Source organism: Myripristis murdjan, chromosome 17 (assembly GCF_902150065.1).
Source record: "Myripristis murdjan chromosome 17, fMyrMur1.1, whole genome shotgun sequence".
NCBI classification, from domain to species: domain Eukaryota; kingdom Metazoa; phylum Chordata; class Actinopteri; order Holocentriformes; family Holocentridae; genus Myripristis; species Myripristis murdjan.
The window spans coordinates 23,621,993-23,640,835 of NC_043996.1; the positions used below are offsets into that span (position 1 = coordinate 23,621,993).

An 18,843-nucleotide genomic window follows, 5' to 3' on the forward strand; every position below is an offset into this window, starting at 1 on the left:
GACTCCAAATCACAGTTTCTAATTGAAGTTAATTGCAGGAAATGGGCCAAATGAACTTCCTTTGCATTAAGACTGAGATGCCTTCTCCAGTCCTTCAGTATTTAAAGAATCACAACGAGGAAAGTATGACAGTCAACAAATAGATCTAACCTTAAATGACCTGCCATAACTCCCTGACTTCATCTTAAATTGAGAAGTAAGGCATAAACTCTGTTACTGGTCACTTACTGCCCCCTAGTGAAAGCTCCTCCTCCTGATTGAGAGAATTCATGCCCGATTCATAGAACTACAAGGGCTCTTAGTATTGCTGTGATGTTTTCTACATGTTATCGGATATGTCTATAACTTTATTGAGGTACAGTAAGCAGAAATGACATGTATTTAACAGGATTGTTTCTTAAAGAGCCTGCGTAAATATTTTTTCTTTTTACTCTTCCTGTCGAGTCCAAGTGGATTCAATCAACACATACACAAAGTATAACCAAGGGAGTTTATTTTTCAAAGTCATAAAGCTTGAAAACCATATCGGGGTGTATAAAAAGGCCTACTGGGCTAAAGTTACCAGTCGTGTTGTAATAAATGGTTTCCGCTTTTTAACATTCACCTTTCACACAAGTAGTGTTACTGCATATTTACAGAGATCTCAAAAGTTTCACTTCTATTATATCTGAGGACTTTCCAAAAAAATATTTTCACCATTATTACAGCCTTCAATGCATGACATCCAATCATTATAACATCCACCAGTATTCATGCTGCCTATCAAACTGTCAGCGGTAAAGCTCAAGACCAAGCCTGACAAGAAATGAGGGGAAAAAGAAAACCACTCCTTTGTGCTGATGTTGAAGGTTCGCTTCTTCCTGGACAAACGGCTGTAGTGATTACAGTTATTTTACAGTAAAGTGGAATAAAGTAATCACCTCTACTTTAATAGTGACCACAAGTCCAATCTATATTCCTTCATTATGTTGTATTTCCTTTGATTGGTCAACTGCAACTTTAGTATCAATTCTCCACTGAGCAACACACACACTTCATGTATCCACGCTGTGTTTAACGTGTGCATAATGTTTCCAAAGCTGGTTCCATTCAACTTTGACTCAGTTCATGCTGGAGTGACTTTTTAAGTGCCTCCTCAGGTGGTTCAGACAAGTGTAAGTCTTGGGACAGATCTGGCAGTGGTAAGGTCTGACACCTGAGTGGTTCAGCATGTGCTGCTTCAGCACGCTTCCATCTGAGAAAGCTTTCCCACACTGAGAGCACACATAAGGCCGCTCTCCGGTATGCACACGCATGTGAACTGTGACTTTGTGCGCCATAGTAAATCCCTTGCCACACACTGTGCACTTGAATGGCCTCTCTCCTGTGTGGGTGAGCCTGTGGGTGCGCATTGCGCCCATCTGGGAGAAAGCCTTACCGCAGTCGGGGCAAACGTGCGGTTTCTCCCCTGTGTGAACCCGGGTGTGACTCCTCAGCCCTCCTGCTGTGGAGAAACACTGTGAACAGTGAGTGCACTGGTAAGGTCGTTCTCCTGTGTGAGTGCGCATGTGCTGCTTCAGGTCATATCGGTTCCTGAAACCTCGACCGCAGACCAGGCAGTTCTCTGGTCTGTCATCGTTGTGGCGCAGTTCGTGGTTTGAGAGGCATTTTTCAGACAGGAAGCTCTTGCCACACTCCTGGCACTGATAGGGTTTCTCATGATCAACCCTCTGATGGTACTTCAGCTCACTGATCCCTGGGAAGGTCTCATCGCAGTATCGGCACCTGAAGCGATGATTTGGGCTGTAAGGAAGCTGGTGTTCACTCATCTGATGGTTTCTCAGAAGGTGGGCCATCTTGAAGGTCTTGCCACAATGAGAGCACTCATATTTTGTCAGCAGCTGCACACACTGATGTCTGACACGTTCATGCAGAGATCTGAACTGGCATCCGCACTTGGTGCAAATATGAGCAGCGTTCTTGCACTTTCTCTTCCTGTGACCTGATAGGTGAGCCTCTGTTCGGAAGGCTTTGCCACACTGAGAGCATTTGTAAGGCTTCACTGCAGTGTGGAACCTCTGGTGTTCAAGAAATTCAAACCGGTACTTAAAGCTTCTCCCACACTGCGGACAATTATGGGTAACTCGTCCACGTGGGTAAACAGCTTTGACTGTGGTTTTCCTGGAGGAAGAAGAGGAGGAAGTCCGATGCGCGGAGCTACTTTTCTTATGTTTACTTCCACTCAGTAATTTGGCAGACTCTATTTCACCAGCCTCCTCATGGCGCAGCTGATGTTTGGCCAAACACTTGGAGGAAATGAAGCTCTTTCCACATCGCTTACACTGATAGGGCTTGTCATGATCTATCTGCTGATGATACTTAAGTTCACCAATCCCTGGGAAACCTTCCCCGCAGTGGCTACACTTGAAAAGGCGGCTCTGGACATGAGTTAGCAAGTGCTCCTTCAAGCTGCTTGACTTTTGGAAAGTCTTTCCGCAGTGCGCACAGTCATAGTTTCGGCCCCGTTTTGGGCACTGGTGCCTGAATTTTTCCAGTGACGTTGGAAAACTGTTCCCACATTTAATGCACAGGTAGGCAGCATTTTTGCATTTTCGCAGCCTGTGACCCGCCAGCAGGGTGGCTGTTCTGAAGGCCCTCCCGCACTCAGAGCAGTTGTAAGGCTGCAGCCCGCTGTGAACCCGCTGGTGTTCGATGAGGACAGAGTGATGCTTGAAGCACTTGTCACACTCCGGACATTTATGCATTCCCGACTGCTGCCTCCGTCGAGGCGATGAAACGACGTTCCTTTTTGGCGATTCTGGAAAATCCGTTGAGGTGGAAGGAACTTGAGAGTTTGTGGACAGCTCCTCATCAAACATGACAATCTGAGGAACATCGGTGTTTTCGTCATCACAAGCACTCGGATGAGATGCGATGGCCACCTCCAACGAGGGAGGAAGAGACAGGGAGGGAACGAGGAGATCGTCTGACTGAAATGGAGCTGAGAGGAAAATTAGGAAAATATTAGGACATCATTCTCTCCTTTCTTCAACTGATGGACACTGAGTTGAGTTCACATTACATACAAGATGTGTGCTTACCAACACTAGTCTTAGCCAACTTCCCATGACACTGTTTGCTCTGGAGAAGGAATTTGAGATCATCTCCATTCGAGACACACTGCATGTACTCCTCTAGGACAGCGGGGGCAGCACTGATCCAGGATGCAGTCTGTGCATGAGACACACAAAAGGAGAAATGTCAGGTTCACAGAGTTTTTCATCATCTACATAAAATTACTGTCCTTCTTTAATCCTTTCTGTACCTGTTTGAAATCTGGTATCGGCAGCAGTTCCTCCAGTCTGGTGAAAAACTCACAAACGAGAGTCTCCAGTGCCGTATCGAAGTCCGGGCCGTACTCCACAGGAAACACATTCTGTTAGACAGAATGAAACAGTTAATGAATGTTGAAGTATCATTCAAGATGAGGCTATGTAAACATTTTTCATATAATGATATGTAAAGTTGCAATGGTGGAAAGGAAAATTATCTTTACTCTGGTGTCCATAACAACTTAAACATTCATTTTACCTTGAGGAAATGTTCTCTTCCATCAGTGTCCTCGATGAGGCCTTGCACCAGCTTCATGAAGTTCGCTTCAGGCGCTTCTATGACAGTATCAGTTGTCTGGATTACAAGACAGACATTACAGTTACTTTACGGTATGACATAAATGAATAAATAAAGGAACAAACAAATAAATACACATACACACACAACACCACAATAATCACTCACTTCTTCTATGCAAGACGATCGGATTCTGTCGAGATGGGTCTCGACGGCTTTGAGATCTTCAGGGTGTTCGGAGCGCAACAGTTCAAGAGTTGTCTAAAGATAATTTAATCAGTAAAGGCCATTAACAGTGACATGAAACAATCAAAAAGTTGCTCACAGGTAACTCCAGGTGCATGTAAGGTGCTCTTGAAGTCAAAGAAATTCACACCAATAGAAAAAGAGCCCTTGGGTGTACTTCAGGCCTTCGGCAGGATGCTCACCAAAATGTCTTTATTGATTATATGGACACATCAAGATAAAAATCAGGGCAGAAAAAATGCCATAAAAACACTGCCCATGTAATCTATAAAGGTATTTTTTGGAACCTCACGCTCTGTGTGAATGTGTCTTAAGATTGCCCAAGGGCTTGTTTTTCACTAACGACAATGTTTGCACAGTAAAATTTTCTAAATCTGGCAGCTGGGTGTAAATTTGGTCTCCTGTGTGAATACCTTAAATCTAATATTTTCTTGTAAATATTTTTATGTGTGACGCAATCTTTGGAATTTTGCCCACTTATCTTTCTAGTTATATGTCACAAAAACACAGTTCGGGCTGGTTATGATCTCAGGGCATGATAATGAGCGTCCCTTCAACCCGTCCTGTGAGCTACCTGGAATATCCTACTGAGGAAACTTCAGCTAACAGAGTTCCTCTCTTTGGGTGAATTTAAATCTCTTGTTAAGAGCGAGGAATTGATTGCTATTTGTGTCTGTAATTGTTTTTGAACGTTCCCTATTAAGCTAACATTACACTGATCATGTTATTTATCTCTGATGGATGTGTGTGATGTAACTGTAACTGTATTTGTTTAACGTAATAAAGGTTAAACAAATAAAACAAAAAAAAAATCACGTAAAGAGCAAAGAGTTTTCTTGCTTTGTTGTCTCAAACGAAACATGCACAGTCTCAATGATTCATTTTCTGAGATGCTGAGTAGCTCATTCTCATTAGGACTCAGAGAAAAGATGAGGTGCGCACATCAGAAAACCACTTTGGCCAGGTGCTAGAGTCAACATAATAGTCCATAGTAGAAGATAAAGATCCTGCACACAGTAGCTCCCATTCGGAAAAATGTTTGATGGTTTGATGGTTTTGTGTATCATCATAGTCTGAGGAAGAGCATTTTGGCTCGAAACATCACATTATTGCACTTGTCTTAATAAACATTTTTCTGAATGAGAGCTACAGTGTGCAGGATCTTCATTCTCATTAGGAGTCAGCAGGCTCTTTACACTGTGTGCATTTCAAATCACTTACCCTTGCCCTCAAGCCCAGTGAGAGCAACCGCCCTTCTCTTTTGCTCATAAGTTCAGGAACAGCATCTGTTACCATGGACACAAACTCTTCCAGTTTCCCATAGTGCTTTATGTTCCTCTGGCGCACCACCTCCCACATCACCGCCGACATCAGTCGCAATGGTGGAACCAGGAGTCCCAGGGAAGACAAGGGAACGCTGAACTCTGCAGATCAGGTCAAATAAAATCAAGAAGCAAGATGAAAACATTGTATATTGTCATCACCATCCCATTTATCTGTTACTACACATATAATGAACCTATACCGTAGGGCTGACAGATATATGGTTATCTCAGAAGGCAACAATATGGACAATGTCAATTTATGGTTAAGGTTAGCCAAAGACAGTGACTGGCCTGTTCTGATTATAAAAAAAAAAAAAAGTGAAGTAACTCCATTTTCTACATCCAGTTTGTATTATTGTGTTTTTTTCCCCTGAAGAATAGGCTATTAAATTTTCAGTGTTGCAACACATAGCAGCATGAAACTGAATCCATGCGCTGTGGGATGCAGAGTTATCCATTCAATTATAGAAGTAGGGGACAACTGATTCACTTTATTGCAATTCTTTTTACGATTTATTTGAATTACTGAATCGATGTAAAGATATTGGTATCATATGAAAATGGACAAGCTAAGGAATCTGCTACCAAGCGTGTCATGTCAAGTTGTCAGCAAATGGACTAGGCCTAAATGTTGCTACAAAGTTAGGCAAAATTTTGGTCAAGGAAAAAAACTGGCATGACCATTTTCAAAAGGGTCCCGTGACCTCTGACCTCCAGATATCTGAGTGAAAATGGGTTCTGTGGACACTTGTGTGTCTCCCCACCTGATGTTAATACAATGCCGTTTGTTGCATGCAGTTCACATGTTATCTTCGCCTCGTCTAAAACGGTGTATTTGTGCACTCTGGGGCCTAAACAGTCTTGGAGTTGCATCAGTTGGGTTTGACTGGAAAGCTGAGACGGTTGTGGATTCAATGAGCCACATTTTGTTCATGTGCGATGAAGCCATTATATTATACTGAGACCATCTTTTGAAACTTGACATCCCTGTGTAAAATGGCCCATTGTGACATTTAGAATAAACCAGAGCCTCATGAAACTTTACAACCACAAACTAGAGGGGAATTCAAAACACAAAAATCACAATAAATCGTAATATCGAACCGCAACACATATCGAATCAGCACCTAGGTATCGTGATAAGAGATGAGCATATCGTCCCAGCCCCATTCAACTGTGTCTGCTCTTTATAAATTAAATGATAACCACGGGGCTGGTGTGTGAGCAGTGCATGTGGTGTCCACCTCCTGCTTTCAGCTGCACATAAAGTGAGAGCAGCGGTCAGATGCTGAGACAGTGTGTGTGTGCAGTGTGTGTGTGTGTGCACGGCGCCCAACACCCTGCACGGCCGGGCAGCACCGGCGGACAGCTGCAGCCTCACGGACTAGCACTCAGCTAGCCCTGTTAGCACGGCCAACTTCATGCTGGCTGCGTGTCGTTAAGTCGTGACAGTTGCACAAGAGTTAAGTGAACTCTCTTCCATAACTTTGTGAACATTAACGCTGCAAAATCAGCTGAGGTTACCATGCTAGGTTACAGGCCCTTTGGTGTAGCTCAGCGAAACCGGCTAGCTAGCTCTCAGCTCCTCACTGGATAAGACAATTCTCGTTCCAGAGATTAGTCGAGGCCTGTCCCGCCTCGGCTAACAGTTAGCTGCAGCTAGTTTAACCGGCGGGACGGCGAGACCAAAACGCACAAATTTGCTTGAGTTTCAGAAGCCACTACATACCCATGTCGTTCATTTTGGGACGTCTTTAATAACGACTGAAAGAAAAATAATTACAGTGAAAAACGCTTCATTGTTGGAGTTAGCGGTTTAGCTAGCAGGGCGCAGAGCTTCAGGCGCCAACTTCTTCCTGAAACATGTAGTCCATCACGTCCATCAGCGGGCAGCGTTCCCCGCGTCAGCGCGACGCCGTCACCGGGACGTGGGTTTGTGTCGCGGCGCCGCCCGGAGTCACAGCTCCTCACATCCAGTACCGAACACCATGTGCACCGCCCATCCAGCGAAATGGCTGAAACGAATCGAACAAAGTCGTCGCCGCAATTTAGAGATAAAACAACTGATTTATATATATTTATTTATTTTTTAAGTAATATTTCACATGATTGTCCGCCTCAAAGGACATCGAAACGTGTCGGCTGCTGAAATATACACCAAAAATATTTCTAAAAACACAAAACAAAGAGAAACAAACTACTTCCGGGTGAAAACTACGTTTCAAGTTTCAACGTTACTACAAGTAATTCATCCTCAATATTAATAACACAATATAAAGCTTTATATATAATACTCACATTTCATTTTTTATTTTTACACATTTGTAAGGCACATATTTATGTATATATATTGTTGTATATTTCTTATAATGTAATTCTTCTCTTGAGAATTTGAGCAACTGAAACTAACCCAATTCCCCTATAATAATAATAATACTAATAATAATAATGATAATACTAATAATAATAATGATAATGATAATGATAATAATGATAATGATAATAATAATAATAATAATAATAATAACAGTAATAATAATAATAATTTGGCGATACATCCTTATGTTGAAATGCACTGCACCCGGGCTGAACGAGAAACCGATGTGTAATGACTTTTTGTCCAAGCTCACACTGAACCGGCCTGCACAGGGAGGAAGATCGTGTGACTCTTTACAACATCTCAGTTTATTACATGGTCTTGATTTTTAAATTTTATCTATTAATTTTAAATAGATCACACTCCTGTATATATGAAAACAACAAGTGCAAGACCACTATGAGATGCTTCACACCGGGTTCAAGTGCAAAATCCTGCTGCTGTGAGGAAGAATGAGCACTCTGACATTTTTACTGTGAACCCAGGAGATTTATTCAGTATTTACAGAATATTAACACTGCACAACACTGATAGAGAAATCATTTCTGGAATAACTGGAATGATTCAGAACAGCAACTGACAGTGGAAATGTAAACCGATGACCACACACACACACACACACACACACACACACACACACACACACACACACACACACACACACACACACACACAAAAAAAGATGCGATTAATTTGAGACAATGGAGAAATTTGACAGAAAATATCACGATTACATGAGCCGCCCAACAATTTGTAAGCCAGAACAAATTTTTGTATAACAAGAAAATCAGTTATTTTGAATACAAAACAACAATCTCTGAAACAGTGAAGGCCGGTGCTCAACCGATGAAGTAACTGAGGCAAATATCAACACCATAATCATGACATTTGACAACCTGCTCGCCATGACTCGCCAAACCCTGCTGGGGCTGTGAAAATCAGTGCTGTCACATGGAGTGGACGACGCTGTGGGTTTTCAGGTGCCTCTTCAGGTGATTGAGGCAGGTGTAAGTCTTTGCACACAGCTGGCAGGCATACGGTCTAACACCTGAATGGTTCATTGTGTGTTTTTTCAGTTCGCTGCCACGTGAAAAACCTTTCCCGCACTCAGAGCAGACGTAGGGCCGCTCCCCGGTGTGAACGCGCATGTGGAGGGTCAGTTTGCTCGCCATGGTGAATCCTCTGCCGCACACGGTGCATTTGTACGGCTTCTCCCCCGTGTGGGTGCGTCTGTGTATCTGCAGCTCCCCGGCCGAGACAAAAGCCTTGCCGCAGTCGGAGCACAGGTACGGTTTCTCCCCCGTGTGCGTCCGTATGTGTATGTTCAGATTTCCGGACACGGAGAAACGCTTCCCGCAGTACGTGCACTGAAACGGCCTCTCGCCCGTGTGACTGCGCATGTGCAGGTTCAGGTCGTGTTTGTTCTTGAAGGCTTTGCCGCAGCGCACGCAGATCTCCGTTTTCTGCTGATTGTGACGCAGCTCGTGGGCGGTCAGACACGCGACCGAGCTGAAGAACTTCCCGCACTGCATGCACTGGTTGGACTGTTCGGGCGGGTGAATCTTCTGGTGGGTTCTCAGCTCGCTCATGCTGGGGTACGCCTCCCCGCACTGCCTGCACTTAAAAATCCGGTTCTGCGTGTGGGTAATCTGGTGCTTTCCCAGCAAGTACATTTTCTTGAAGCTTTTTCCACACTGGGCGCAGTCAAACTTCTGGACCTGCTTGATGCACTGGTGTCTAAACTTGTCCTGTATGGACTCAAAATGGTTCCCGCATTTGATGCAAATGTAAGCTGCTTTTGTGCACTGCGTCCGCCTGTGAGTGGACAGGTCCGACGTCCTCCGGAAGGCCTTCCCACACTGAGAGCACTTGTAAGGGTTTTCTCCCGTGTGGAGCCTCTGGTGCTCCAGCAGTTCATAGCGGTAGATGTAGCATTTCCCGCAGTGGGTGCATTTGTGTGCGATCCGCTGCCGTGGGGGAACACACATGGAGCTGGAGGACACGGGACACTCTGAGGAGGTGCAGGGAGCGAGGGAGTTGGCTGGGGTTTGGTCATCGCACACCACGATGTTGAGATCGGCAACACTGTCGCTGCATTTTTCTCCCACTGTTGGCTGCTCAGCAACGTCGGCGTCCTGAGTCTGCGTTTCCTCCCCAGACGGCCATTTTGCATCCCGCATCCCCAAACCTCCCACCTCCTGCAGAGAATTCCCTTCAGGTCCTCTTTGGCTCTCCGACGGTTCTGCGTCAGCTTCCGTTTGCACATCTGGAGTGTTCCCATGGTTACAGCAGCCGTCTGGATTACAGCTGGTCTGGCAGGAAGTGTTCGTCTCTCTCATTGACGAGGGGAGAGATAAAGACATGAAGAGGCGCTGCTCTGAGGGACAGGGCGCTGTTTGTCAGGAAAAACAAAAACAGGAAAAAATGTTACTTATTTCAATTAAATCCCCTTGTGGACATTACAGCTGCGCTACAAAAACTGCTGATGGTTGATTTAAGTGAGGACCCTTTAGACTCAACTAAAAAAAAATGAGGAATAAACTCATCATTTATTAGCTGGGATGGTAATGAGGGCCATGCAGACTCAAACATCAACTTATGTGCTTGCTCTACATTTTTATTGTCAGTTTTGTCAAGTGAAGTTTATATAGGGAGGTATTCCCACCTACAGGAATATGAGTCCACCTCCGGGGGGCGACGCGGTCAAAGGGACTTTTCCAGAAAAATCAGCTATCTAAATATATATATATATATATATATATATATATATATATATATATATATATATATATATATATATTTTTTTTTTTTTTTAGATGAATGAAAGTGCTAACAGCGATCACAGTTACAGTGATGAACCCTTTATATGGATCAAAATGTTTGGGACAGAATAATTCCTGCACAGATGCTGTTTAAATAATTTGCTTGCTGTAATCAAGTATGCTTACATTGTTCATTATGTACGGAAGCCCTAAAGGGCCATACATACATATATTTTATTTCCTCCGTTTTCTCGTGATAACGAGATAATTTTCCTCTGTTTTCACGTGATAACGAGATAATTTTCCCTCCGTTTTCTCGTGATAACGAGATATTTTCCCTCCGTTTTGAATGAATGAATGAAACGTGATAGGCCTGAGATTTCCATCATACGTGACATGTCATGCTGACTGACGTCTCCTTGGACACATAAAACAGGGGTCACCAATCATGTGCCATCGAGGGCCGAGAGGCTGCAGGTTTTCATTCCAACCAAGACCTCCACCAGGTGATTTCATTGATCACCTCACCTTGTATCAGAAAGGAGGAACTGATCAGTGAAATCACCTGGTGGAGGTCTTGGTTGGAATGAAAACCTGCAGCCTCTCGGCCCTCCATGGCACATGATTGGTGACCCCTGACATAAATAGCTTTATAAAGCTATTTCAGCCTGTGTCAGGCCTTGATTGAACAGATAAGTGATGCAGTGATCAATATTCTCCTGCTCCTCTGACATTGCTACACTGACTGATGTTTCCTGCAATAATTTAATAAGACAATCGCTTTGTTTTCTCGAGATCTCGATTTAATTATCTCGTTATCACGAGAAAACGGAGGAAAATTATCTCGTTATCACGAGAAAACGGAAGAAAAATATCTCGTTATCACGAGAAAACGGAGGAAAATTATCTCGTTATCACGGGAAAACAGAGGAAAATTATCTTGTTATCACGAGAAAACGGAGGAATTATCTCGTTATCACGAGAAAACGGAGGAAATAAAATATATGTATGTATGGCCCTTTAGGGCTTCCGTAATTATGGGCTTTTTTACGCATGAAAATATGTGAAAAAAATCTACAATTATCATTATTATCATTATTATCATTATTCGTCCAAAGCAATGCATTTAAACCAGTGCCAGGCTGTTGGAGTAACAGACTTTACTGTGTTTGCACACAGCACAGTACTGTTTTAGGATATAGCCTCATTATAATTTCAACTGTATTTAATGTATTGAACTGTATTGTCTTTTAATTATACAGTAATTTATTTTGTAATTAAACTGGCTACACAACCTGTCAACAGCACATCAGCACATATCCTCAATGCTGGTGGAAATCCTTTGAAATTACCATCATTTTACAAACATTAATTTTCATTATAAAGACTGGGCTGTGCAACAATGACAGATGACAGTAATTATACAGTAACTCGTAAATATGTGGAATCAAATGAGCTGATCATTTTATAGCATTCAGCCCCTTTGATCTCTCTCTCTCTCCCAAACATCCTCACCAAAATCCACACTCTGCAAGTGCACCTTTGAAATGGTAGTGATCTGTTTCTCACATGTAAATCGATGAGACATCTCATGCAGACAGACTTACCACTGGCATCGATCTTGCCGAGTTCACCGATGCATGTCTTGTTTTTGAGCAGCACTTTGAGGTCGTCTGCTCTGGATGCGCACTGCATGTACTCCTCCGGCACAGACGGTATGCCGCTGATCAGCTCTGCGGTCTTCATGAAACAAACAACAAACAATATTTTACTAAACCTGGAGCCAGACAGCCAGTCCCTGCACATGTGGTGATACTGTGCTGCAGCTCTACCTGCTTGAAGTCTGGTATTGGCAGCAGCTTCTCCAGTCTGGTGAAAAACTCAGAAACGATCGTCTCCAGTGCTGCATCGAAGTCGGGGCCGTACTCCACAGGAAACACATTCTGTCAGACAAAAAAAAAAAAAAAAAACAACAACAAAACAAAAGCAGGGATGTAAGGCATCATGCATTAAATTATCAAATCAAAAAGCACAGACCAAAGAGGAGCCGCACTGTACCTTGAGGAAGTGCTCTCTCTCCTCTGGGTCTTCCAGAAATCTCTGAACAAGCCTGACGAAGTTTTCCTCGAGAGCCTCGTTTCCCGTGTGAACCTGTAAAGTAAAAAAAAATGCAGATCTAAAAAAAATAAGCCGAGCCCTTTTTGAATAAGCTACGGTTTAATGCCCCAAACGTGGAAAAGTGTCACACACCTGTTTTGAGCAGGATGGCTGGAGGTTGTCCAAGTGTGTTTTAACACTTCTGAGATCCTCCGAGCGCTCGGAGCTTAACAGCTGCAAAGTCATCTGCAGGAGGAAAAGGCCAGTAATCAGTGAAATTTAGAAAACAAAATTCTACTCCTAAAGGTTAAAGGTTGGCCTGAAAAATTGATCTCTGTGGCTTGAAGCATCAACACAGGGTCAAAGACTCGAAAACTTAAAAAAAAAAAAAAAATTATGAGGCCTTAAAATGGTATTCTACTTTTGTAATTTATACTTAGTGGTCACTTTATTAGGTCCACCTGTACAATCTAATACAATTTTTTTTTTTTTTTTTTGCCATAAAGTTTCCTTTTCTGCTGCCTATAATGCTCAGGTTTTCTTTTTGTCACAGTAACAGAGGTGTTCATTCACTTCTATGTTTGGCACTGAGCTCATAGTTAGTGCTGCTGTTGGACTGGACTGCATTTTACTGACCTGTTTCCACTATTCTGTCCCCCCTTATGTACATATATAGGAAGGACAAAAAAATAGAAACACCTCTCAATATAACATAGTCCAGTACAAGACCTCTGCAAACTACAACCTCAATAATAACACAGAATTAAATGTACACATTCTCCACAATGTCAATGAAAACTAAACATGATACACTTTGTTAAAAGGCAGAATTTATGGCAGAGCTGTTGCATTGAACTGCATTAGACTGGACAGGTGGACCTGATAAAGCGGACACTGGGTGTATGTGTAAACATGGGAATAAAACTTTCATGTGTGTTAAGTTATGATGGGTCAAGAAAGTTCCAACAAATAAATTCAGGCCGATCTGTTTAACTGATTTTGAGAAAAACAAGCCTCGCTCAGCTTCAGAACGAGCAGCCGTCTCTTACCTTTGCTCTCAGACCCAGAGTGAGCAGCCTCATCTGTCTGTTGGTCAGGATGTCAGGGATGGCTTCAGTCACCAGGGACACAAACTCCTCCACTTTCCCATAATGCTTTATGTTTCTGAGCCGAACCACCTCCCACATCACGGCGGACATGACACGCAGCGGCGGCACCAGGAGCCCCAGCGAGGACAAGGAGAGGGGACACGCTGCGAGGGGAGAGGATTATTTTCACCGTCAATTAGAAATACACTGTTATTACTTTGATACTGTGATATGAGACTGGATATGAGACCTGGGATTTTATAATATTGTGATACAGCAAAAGTGTTGTCTACTTCTGGTTTTCTCAACACTATTGATAGAAGTACTTTATCAAAAAAATCATGATATCAAATTTTGTCCAGATCACCTGGCCCTATAATGTTGATTTATCTATTTAATTTTTCTGGTTGACTGACTAATCATTTCATCTGTAACCTGTCAAAAAATGACAAACGCCCACCACAGTGTTAGCATTTCCCATACCACATCTTTCAGTTGTTTATGTACTGAGACGGCAGCAAAAAAAAAATATTATTAATTTTACAATAATATGCAATGGAATAAAAGCAAGCAAGCATTAGTATTTGTTAAGCTGTAACAAACATTTTTTTTTTTTTTTTTTTTTTTTTTTTGATAAATGACTAAAATTAAAAATCAGCCAAAATAATGGAAAGATTAATTTTCTGTGGATTGACTAATTGGTTAAACGACTAGCCTAATCATTTCAGGAAAAAATAAAATCAGAGAAAATCAGATAATCATGACGTGACTCTCTTTCAGTAGTCTAATCTAAAGCTTTACTTGAGTTTTAATTTTCATTGAACTGTCTTTAATTGATTTTTATTCTCCACATTGTTTATTTTTTGACCTGATGAGTTTATCACTGCTTTTATTTTATTTTATTTTATTTTATTTTATTTTATTGCTGCCTTTGTGAGGCACATGGCAACGTTGTTCTTGAAGAGTGCTCTATAAACAAAGATGATTATATTATTATTATTATTATTATTGTTTTATTTTACTTTTTTTATGACATCCACAGGTTTTCTGATCAGTCAATAATCCCCTGAAGGAGCAACAACGGCGAGAACTGCATGTTTTCATTCGTTTCTTATAATTAGTAACCAAATGGAGCCAAACCTTTAGGTGTCCAACTAAATCTTAATCACCTACTTTTTTCCTGAGAGCAACATTTTGACAGTTAGAAGCAAAAAATAAAAAATAATACATTTAGTTTGTAAAACAGACTCAAATGAGCTGCTGGCACCAGAGCAGCTACGAAAACCTGCCATGTTCCTGTTGCCTGTCGCGTCATTTGCACAAAAAAATGACATTTGTCAGGAATATTAGCTGATGTTAAGACCATTTCTCCCTCATGTTAAAGCCAGAGTGAGGTTCAGAGACAGGAAGGAGTTATTATTGTTTTGATAGAAGCGAGCAAGGAAGTTAGCAGCTAGGCTAACAACAACACCCAGCGCCCCCTGCACCTCCCGCCCGCAGCACGCACCCATGTCGCTGCCCTGACGAGCGGCCGGCGGCGGAGCGACACCCACGAGTCTTCCCGGAGCAGCAAGCAGCCCGGCGGACAGGACTCAGCTCCAACACTCAGCCTCTGTCTCCCATGGATGTTGTGTTGTCCTCGTTGTCAAATGCAGCTGGCTGTCACTTCCTGTGTCTTTCTTCTTCGTGTGCTTCACCAGCAGCCGCATCCGTGTTCTGTGTTTATACCGCCATCTACCGTCTGGAAACAAAACCACGTGTCTCTGCAGCACCTGACTTGTTTCTGTACATTCAATGATCATGACCATAGATTTCTGGGGTGATAAATATTGAGTAATATAAATATAATATAAAAAATAAGCAATAATTATAGTATAATATTTGAAAGATGTCCTGTCTATAAAGTGAAATGGGAAATGGGAAAAAAGTGACCTCTTTAAAACGACACTAAGCCATTACCTCAATATTTTTGAAAGAAAATAAGGATTGCAAAGCTGCAAAAACTGTTGATATTGTGAATGCACTGACATTTAAGAAATATGTGATGCTACTATCTACCTTATTTTATCTGCATCTTCTGTTTCATTTTACTTTGTTGCAACCCTCATTTTTTTTCTTTTCTTCATGTTGCACTGTGATGTTGCAAGACAGTCTATATGTACATGTGTATGCCAATTCTTAATATATTGCATAATGTGTAAAAAAAAAAAAAAAATTATGTTTCCTTGCAAATCTTCTCATAAACTTTACTGATGTATCAACATCAGTCTCAGGCTTCTGAGAATTAAAAATGTAATATTGGTGAATGTGCACTGATAAAAATGGAAATTCATGCACAGCATACACACTTAACATTTGTGGGATAAAGTAATTAAATACATAACATTATGGAAAAAGTACTCAAAAGCACCTGTATACTCAGAATCTGATTGAAGTAGAAGTGCATCAAAATCAGTGGTAAAATGTACTTAACATGTAAATGTAGTCATTGTGGGGAATGGCCTCTTTCAGAATTGATCCATTAAACCTGTAAGAGGTTTTTTAATCTTGTAACTTCTCCAAAAGAGAGATGGAGGCCCGGTGCAGATCTATCTTTCAGATTTAGTGCACATCACCCCTCTCTGTCGCCCACATACACACGAGCGGGCGAATATTGACTGTGAGCATTAAATCAGCACTGTCTACATCTGAGCACTTTCATTTAACCTTGCCATCACTCGAAACACTGAAAAGAAAGAAGAAATTGTCTGCAAAAGTCCAAAACGTTAATCCATACTTGTCTGAAAATGACTTTGTTAACATTTATTTTTGTTGGTAAGCCGTCAAAAAAGTTCACGTTTGGTTTGTGAAATCTGTTCCAGTGTCCAGCTGTTTTCCTCCACCTGATAATTTGATCCTGTTGGCTGCTCCTCCTGTCTTTGGTCACACCTAAACAGAGATCTCTGTCGTCTGGGAGTGTTTCTCCATGTCTCCTCAGCTCATTACTAGTGTACCAGTGCTGCCCGCCGACTAATACATCTGCTGTTTTTCCTGGCAACTTGGCAGCTCTGTAGGTGCTCCAGTCCCCTGGTGGTGGCAGTGATGGCTTTCTAACAGACAAGCAGAGTTTCTGCTTCTTATCAGAAACAGGCAAATCATGCCACAAGTAATTAGATGGTGCCTCATCAGACCATATGGGCCGTGTTTGCAACCACAACCGAGTAAATCCCTGCAGCGGTGACTGACAGACGGACACTCTGGTGTATAAAAAGGCCATTTTCCTCCACTCTGCATTTTTTTTTTTAGGATCTTCAGCTCCTTTAGTAAGTCTAAACCATGATTTTTTTTTTTTTAATTATCAGCTGAATCATTCATACACTAGTGTATATTATAGGCTCATCCTTTCAGTGATTTAATGTTATAATTTCAGTGCAGTCAGTTGGCTTGTGATTGTTTTCTCAATTCTCAATGAAATATGTAGAAATGTGTGTCATCACCACCTGCCAACTAATAAATTGGTGGTGAACTGGTGTGATCAAAAAGTTGCTTTGTCAGGTACTGAAATCTGTATTTCATTTTATTGTTTGTGTATTTACAAGTTTGTGAATGTCAGTGTCCTAATCAATAAACCATGCCACCCTTTTCAGGTAAGACTCTCGCATTAAGAGACTGAGGAAGGTAAACAAGGGCAAGCACAATCCCGAGCAACACACAGGAAACTGGTTAAAGAAAAGGGCGTAAAATGTTTTGTTTTGTTTGAGCTACCACATCACGAATTTAGAATTGGGATCTCACTTAATGAATCATTCAGATGAGAGCACTCTGAGTGGTGTAAGCCTAAATCCGAAACAAGGTGAAACCCTGAAATCAAAACTGAGTTCCACTTAAACTAGTTTGTGCACGTTCACACGCACGCTGATGTTTCTCAGGGTTGGGTTGTTTGATTTAAAGCCACAGAGGCTGTGATGAAAAATGAATTGCAGTCCAACTGGCCGCTGTGCCTGATGGTGATTGAGCCGCACAGACACCATGACACCGACGACCTTTGCTTTACTCAACATTATTTGAATACACGGCGCAGAGATGTAATTCATCAAATGTCTTCCCTATCACATTTTAGCCCGTCCGTATTATATGCAGACGTTTGCCGAGTGAAACGATTTATAGTGCATCACGTTGACATTGCAGTGTTTTACTGCGCGCTGGTGCATTTTAGTAATTAGACATAGTGCCTTTTTAATCTTTTTAAAAATGTTGTCTCCCTCTGATGAAGCTTTAATCTGTGCCACATGTCCAAATGCTTAAAAATCAGATCAATTACCAAGTCACATTCGTTCAAGTCACATTTTTTCGGCATTTCATGCACAAGCCCAAATTAAATTCAAAGTAAGCATCTGTCTATTATGAGGATTGATGGGAAAAATGTGTGTCGTGCGTGCGGGTGTGCGTGTGCATGCAAGCAAGCACGCGCTCATACAGCTGTTTATAGTGTGTGTGTGTAGGTGTGTGAGGGGTTATGTATGTCTGCATGTGAACTGAAAGTATGTGTGTTTGTATGAAAGGGAGAGAGTGTGTGCATTTGTGTGGGCTATGAGTGTGTAATTAAAACAAGTGATTTTTTTTCTTTCTTTTTTTTTTTTTTACACACAGATTATCCCTCCATCCCAGCTGGTCAGTGTTGGATTTGACCACCCGACAACCAGGGGGAGGAAATCTCTTTGGGGCTAAATCCAAATTGGCACCCTTGATGATTTTTTTTTCTCCCCCAAACTGAAAATATGGAAGTGCTCCTGAACTCAGCCCTGAAGTCTATAAGCTAAAACATTTTCTTTTTTTAGCATAAAACCTGCCAGCTTCTCAAAAAGGGAAGATCCAAATCCCACAAATGAAAACACAAATGTCAAAACACATACACACACACACACACACACACACACATACACACACAAATTAAAACTATCTTTGTATTTGCATTCTCTTTGGTTTTGTTATCTTTTCTTTGCTTATTAGCCTTTTATGATTTGACTGCGTGTGTGTGTGTGTGTGTCTCCAACATCCTTGAAAAAGGGTTAACACCATTAATCAGTGCAGGACATTGAGGCTACCTTGTTGTTTTATTACGTGATTGTGCTGCAACATAAAGGTAATAATATCAAAGAGCCTTTATGGAGGCATTGTAAACAAATCTCAGCTTTAAAGGGCGATACGCTGCCAAGGACAGTCTGCCGTGGAGATGCTGAGGTTTTTGCACATCTGTCCTTTTTTATACATTCAGTGAGGGATTTAACATGGCTCTGCTGTGTAATGAGGTCGAATCAGCTAACAGGTTCTTCCTGTGAAAACGGAGACACGCGGCTGGA

At 41.9% G+C, this 18,843-nt stretch overlaps 2 protein-coding genes across 2 annotated transcripts; both read right to left on the reverse strand.

Annotated features, from left to right (window-relative positions):
• Positions 1-476: 476 nt before the first annotated feature.
• Positions 477-7,114, reverse strand: LOC115375650 (zinc finger protein 665-like). The gene is made up of 7 exons (XM_030075127.1): positions 6,910-7,114; positions 5,077-5,279; positions 3,778-3,870; positions 3,571-3,666; positions 3,305-3,415; positions 3,081-3,210; positions 477-2,980 (listed from the first exon to the last, which is right to left on the reverse strand). Exons 1-7 carry the CDS (start codon positions 6,920-6,922, stop codon positions 1,101-1,103), a joined length of 2,526 nt encoding a protein of 841 aa, XP_029930987.1. The 5' UTR covers positions 6,923-7,114; the 3' UTR covers positions 477-1,100.
• Positions 7,115-8,012: 898 nt separating this feature from the next.
• LOC115375738 (zinc finger protein ZFMSA12A) lies at positions 8,013-15,186 on the reverse strand. Its single transcript, XM_030075269.1, has 7 exons — positions 15,012-15,186; positions 13,466-13,668; positions 12,570-12,662; positions 12,378-12,470; positions 12,152-12,262; positions 11,927-12,059; positions 8,013-9,949 (listed from the first exon to the last, which is right to left on the reverse strand). Exons 1-7 carry the CDS (start codon positions 15,013-15,015, stop codon positions 8,505-8,507), a joined length of 2,082 nt encoding a protein of 693 aa, XP_029931129.1. The 5' UTR covers positions 15,016-15,186; the 3' UTR covers positions 8,013-8,504.
• Positions 15,187-18,843: the final 3,657 nt, after the last annotated feature.

Bases quoted from the DNA above. Each gene is read 5' to 3' on its own strand.
- LOC115375650 (XM_030075127.1), bottom strand. The intron at 3,667-3,777 runs GTGAGTGATTAT...CTTGTAATCCAG, and splicing joins GATCGTCTTGCATAGAAGAA to ACAACTGATACTGTCATAGA. The intron at 2,981-3,080 runs GTAAGCACACAT...TTTTCCTCTCAG, and splicing joins GTTGGCTAAGACTAGTGTTG to CTCCATTTCAGTCAGACGAT.
- LOC115375738 (XM_030075269.1), bottom strand. The intron at 12,471-12,569 runs GTGTGTGACACT...TTTACTTTACAG, and splicing joins AGCCATCCTGCTCAAAACAG to GTTCACACGGGAAACGAGGC. The intron at 12,263-12,377 runs GTACAGTGCGGC...TTTGTCTGACAG, and splicing joins AGAGAGAGCACTTCCTCAAG to AATGTGTTTCCTGTGGAGTA.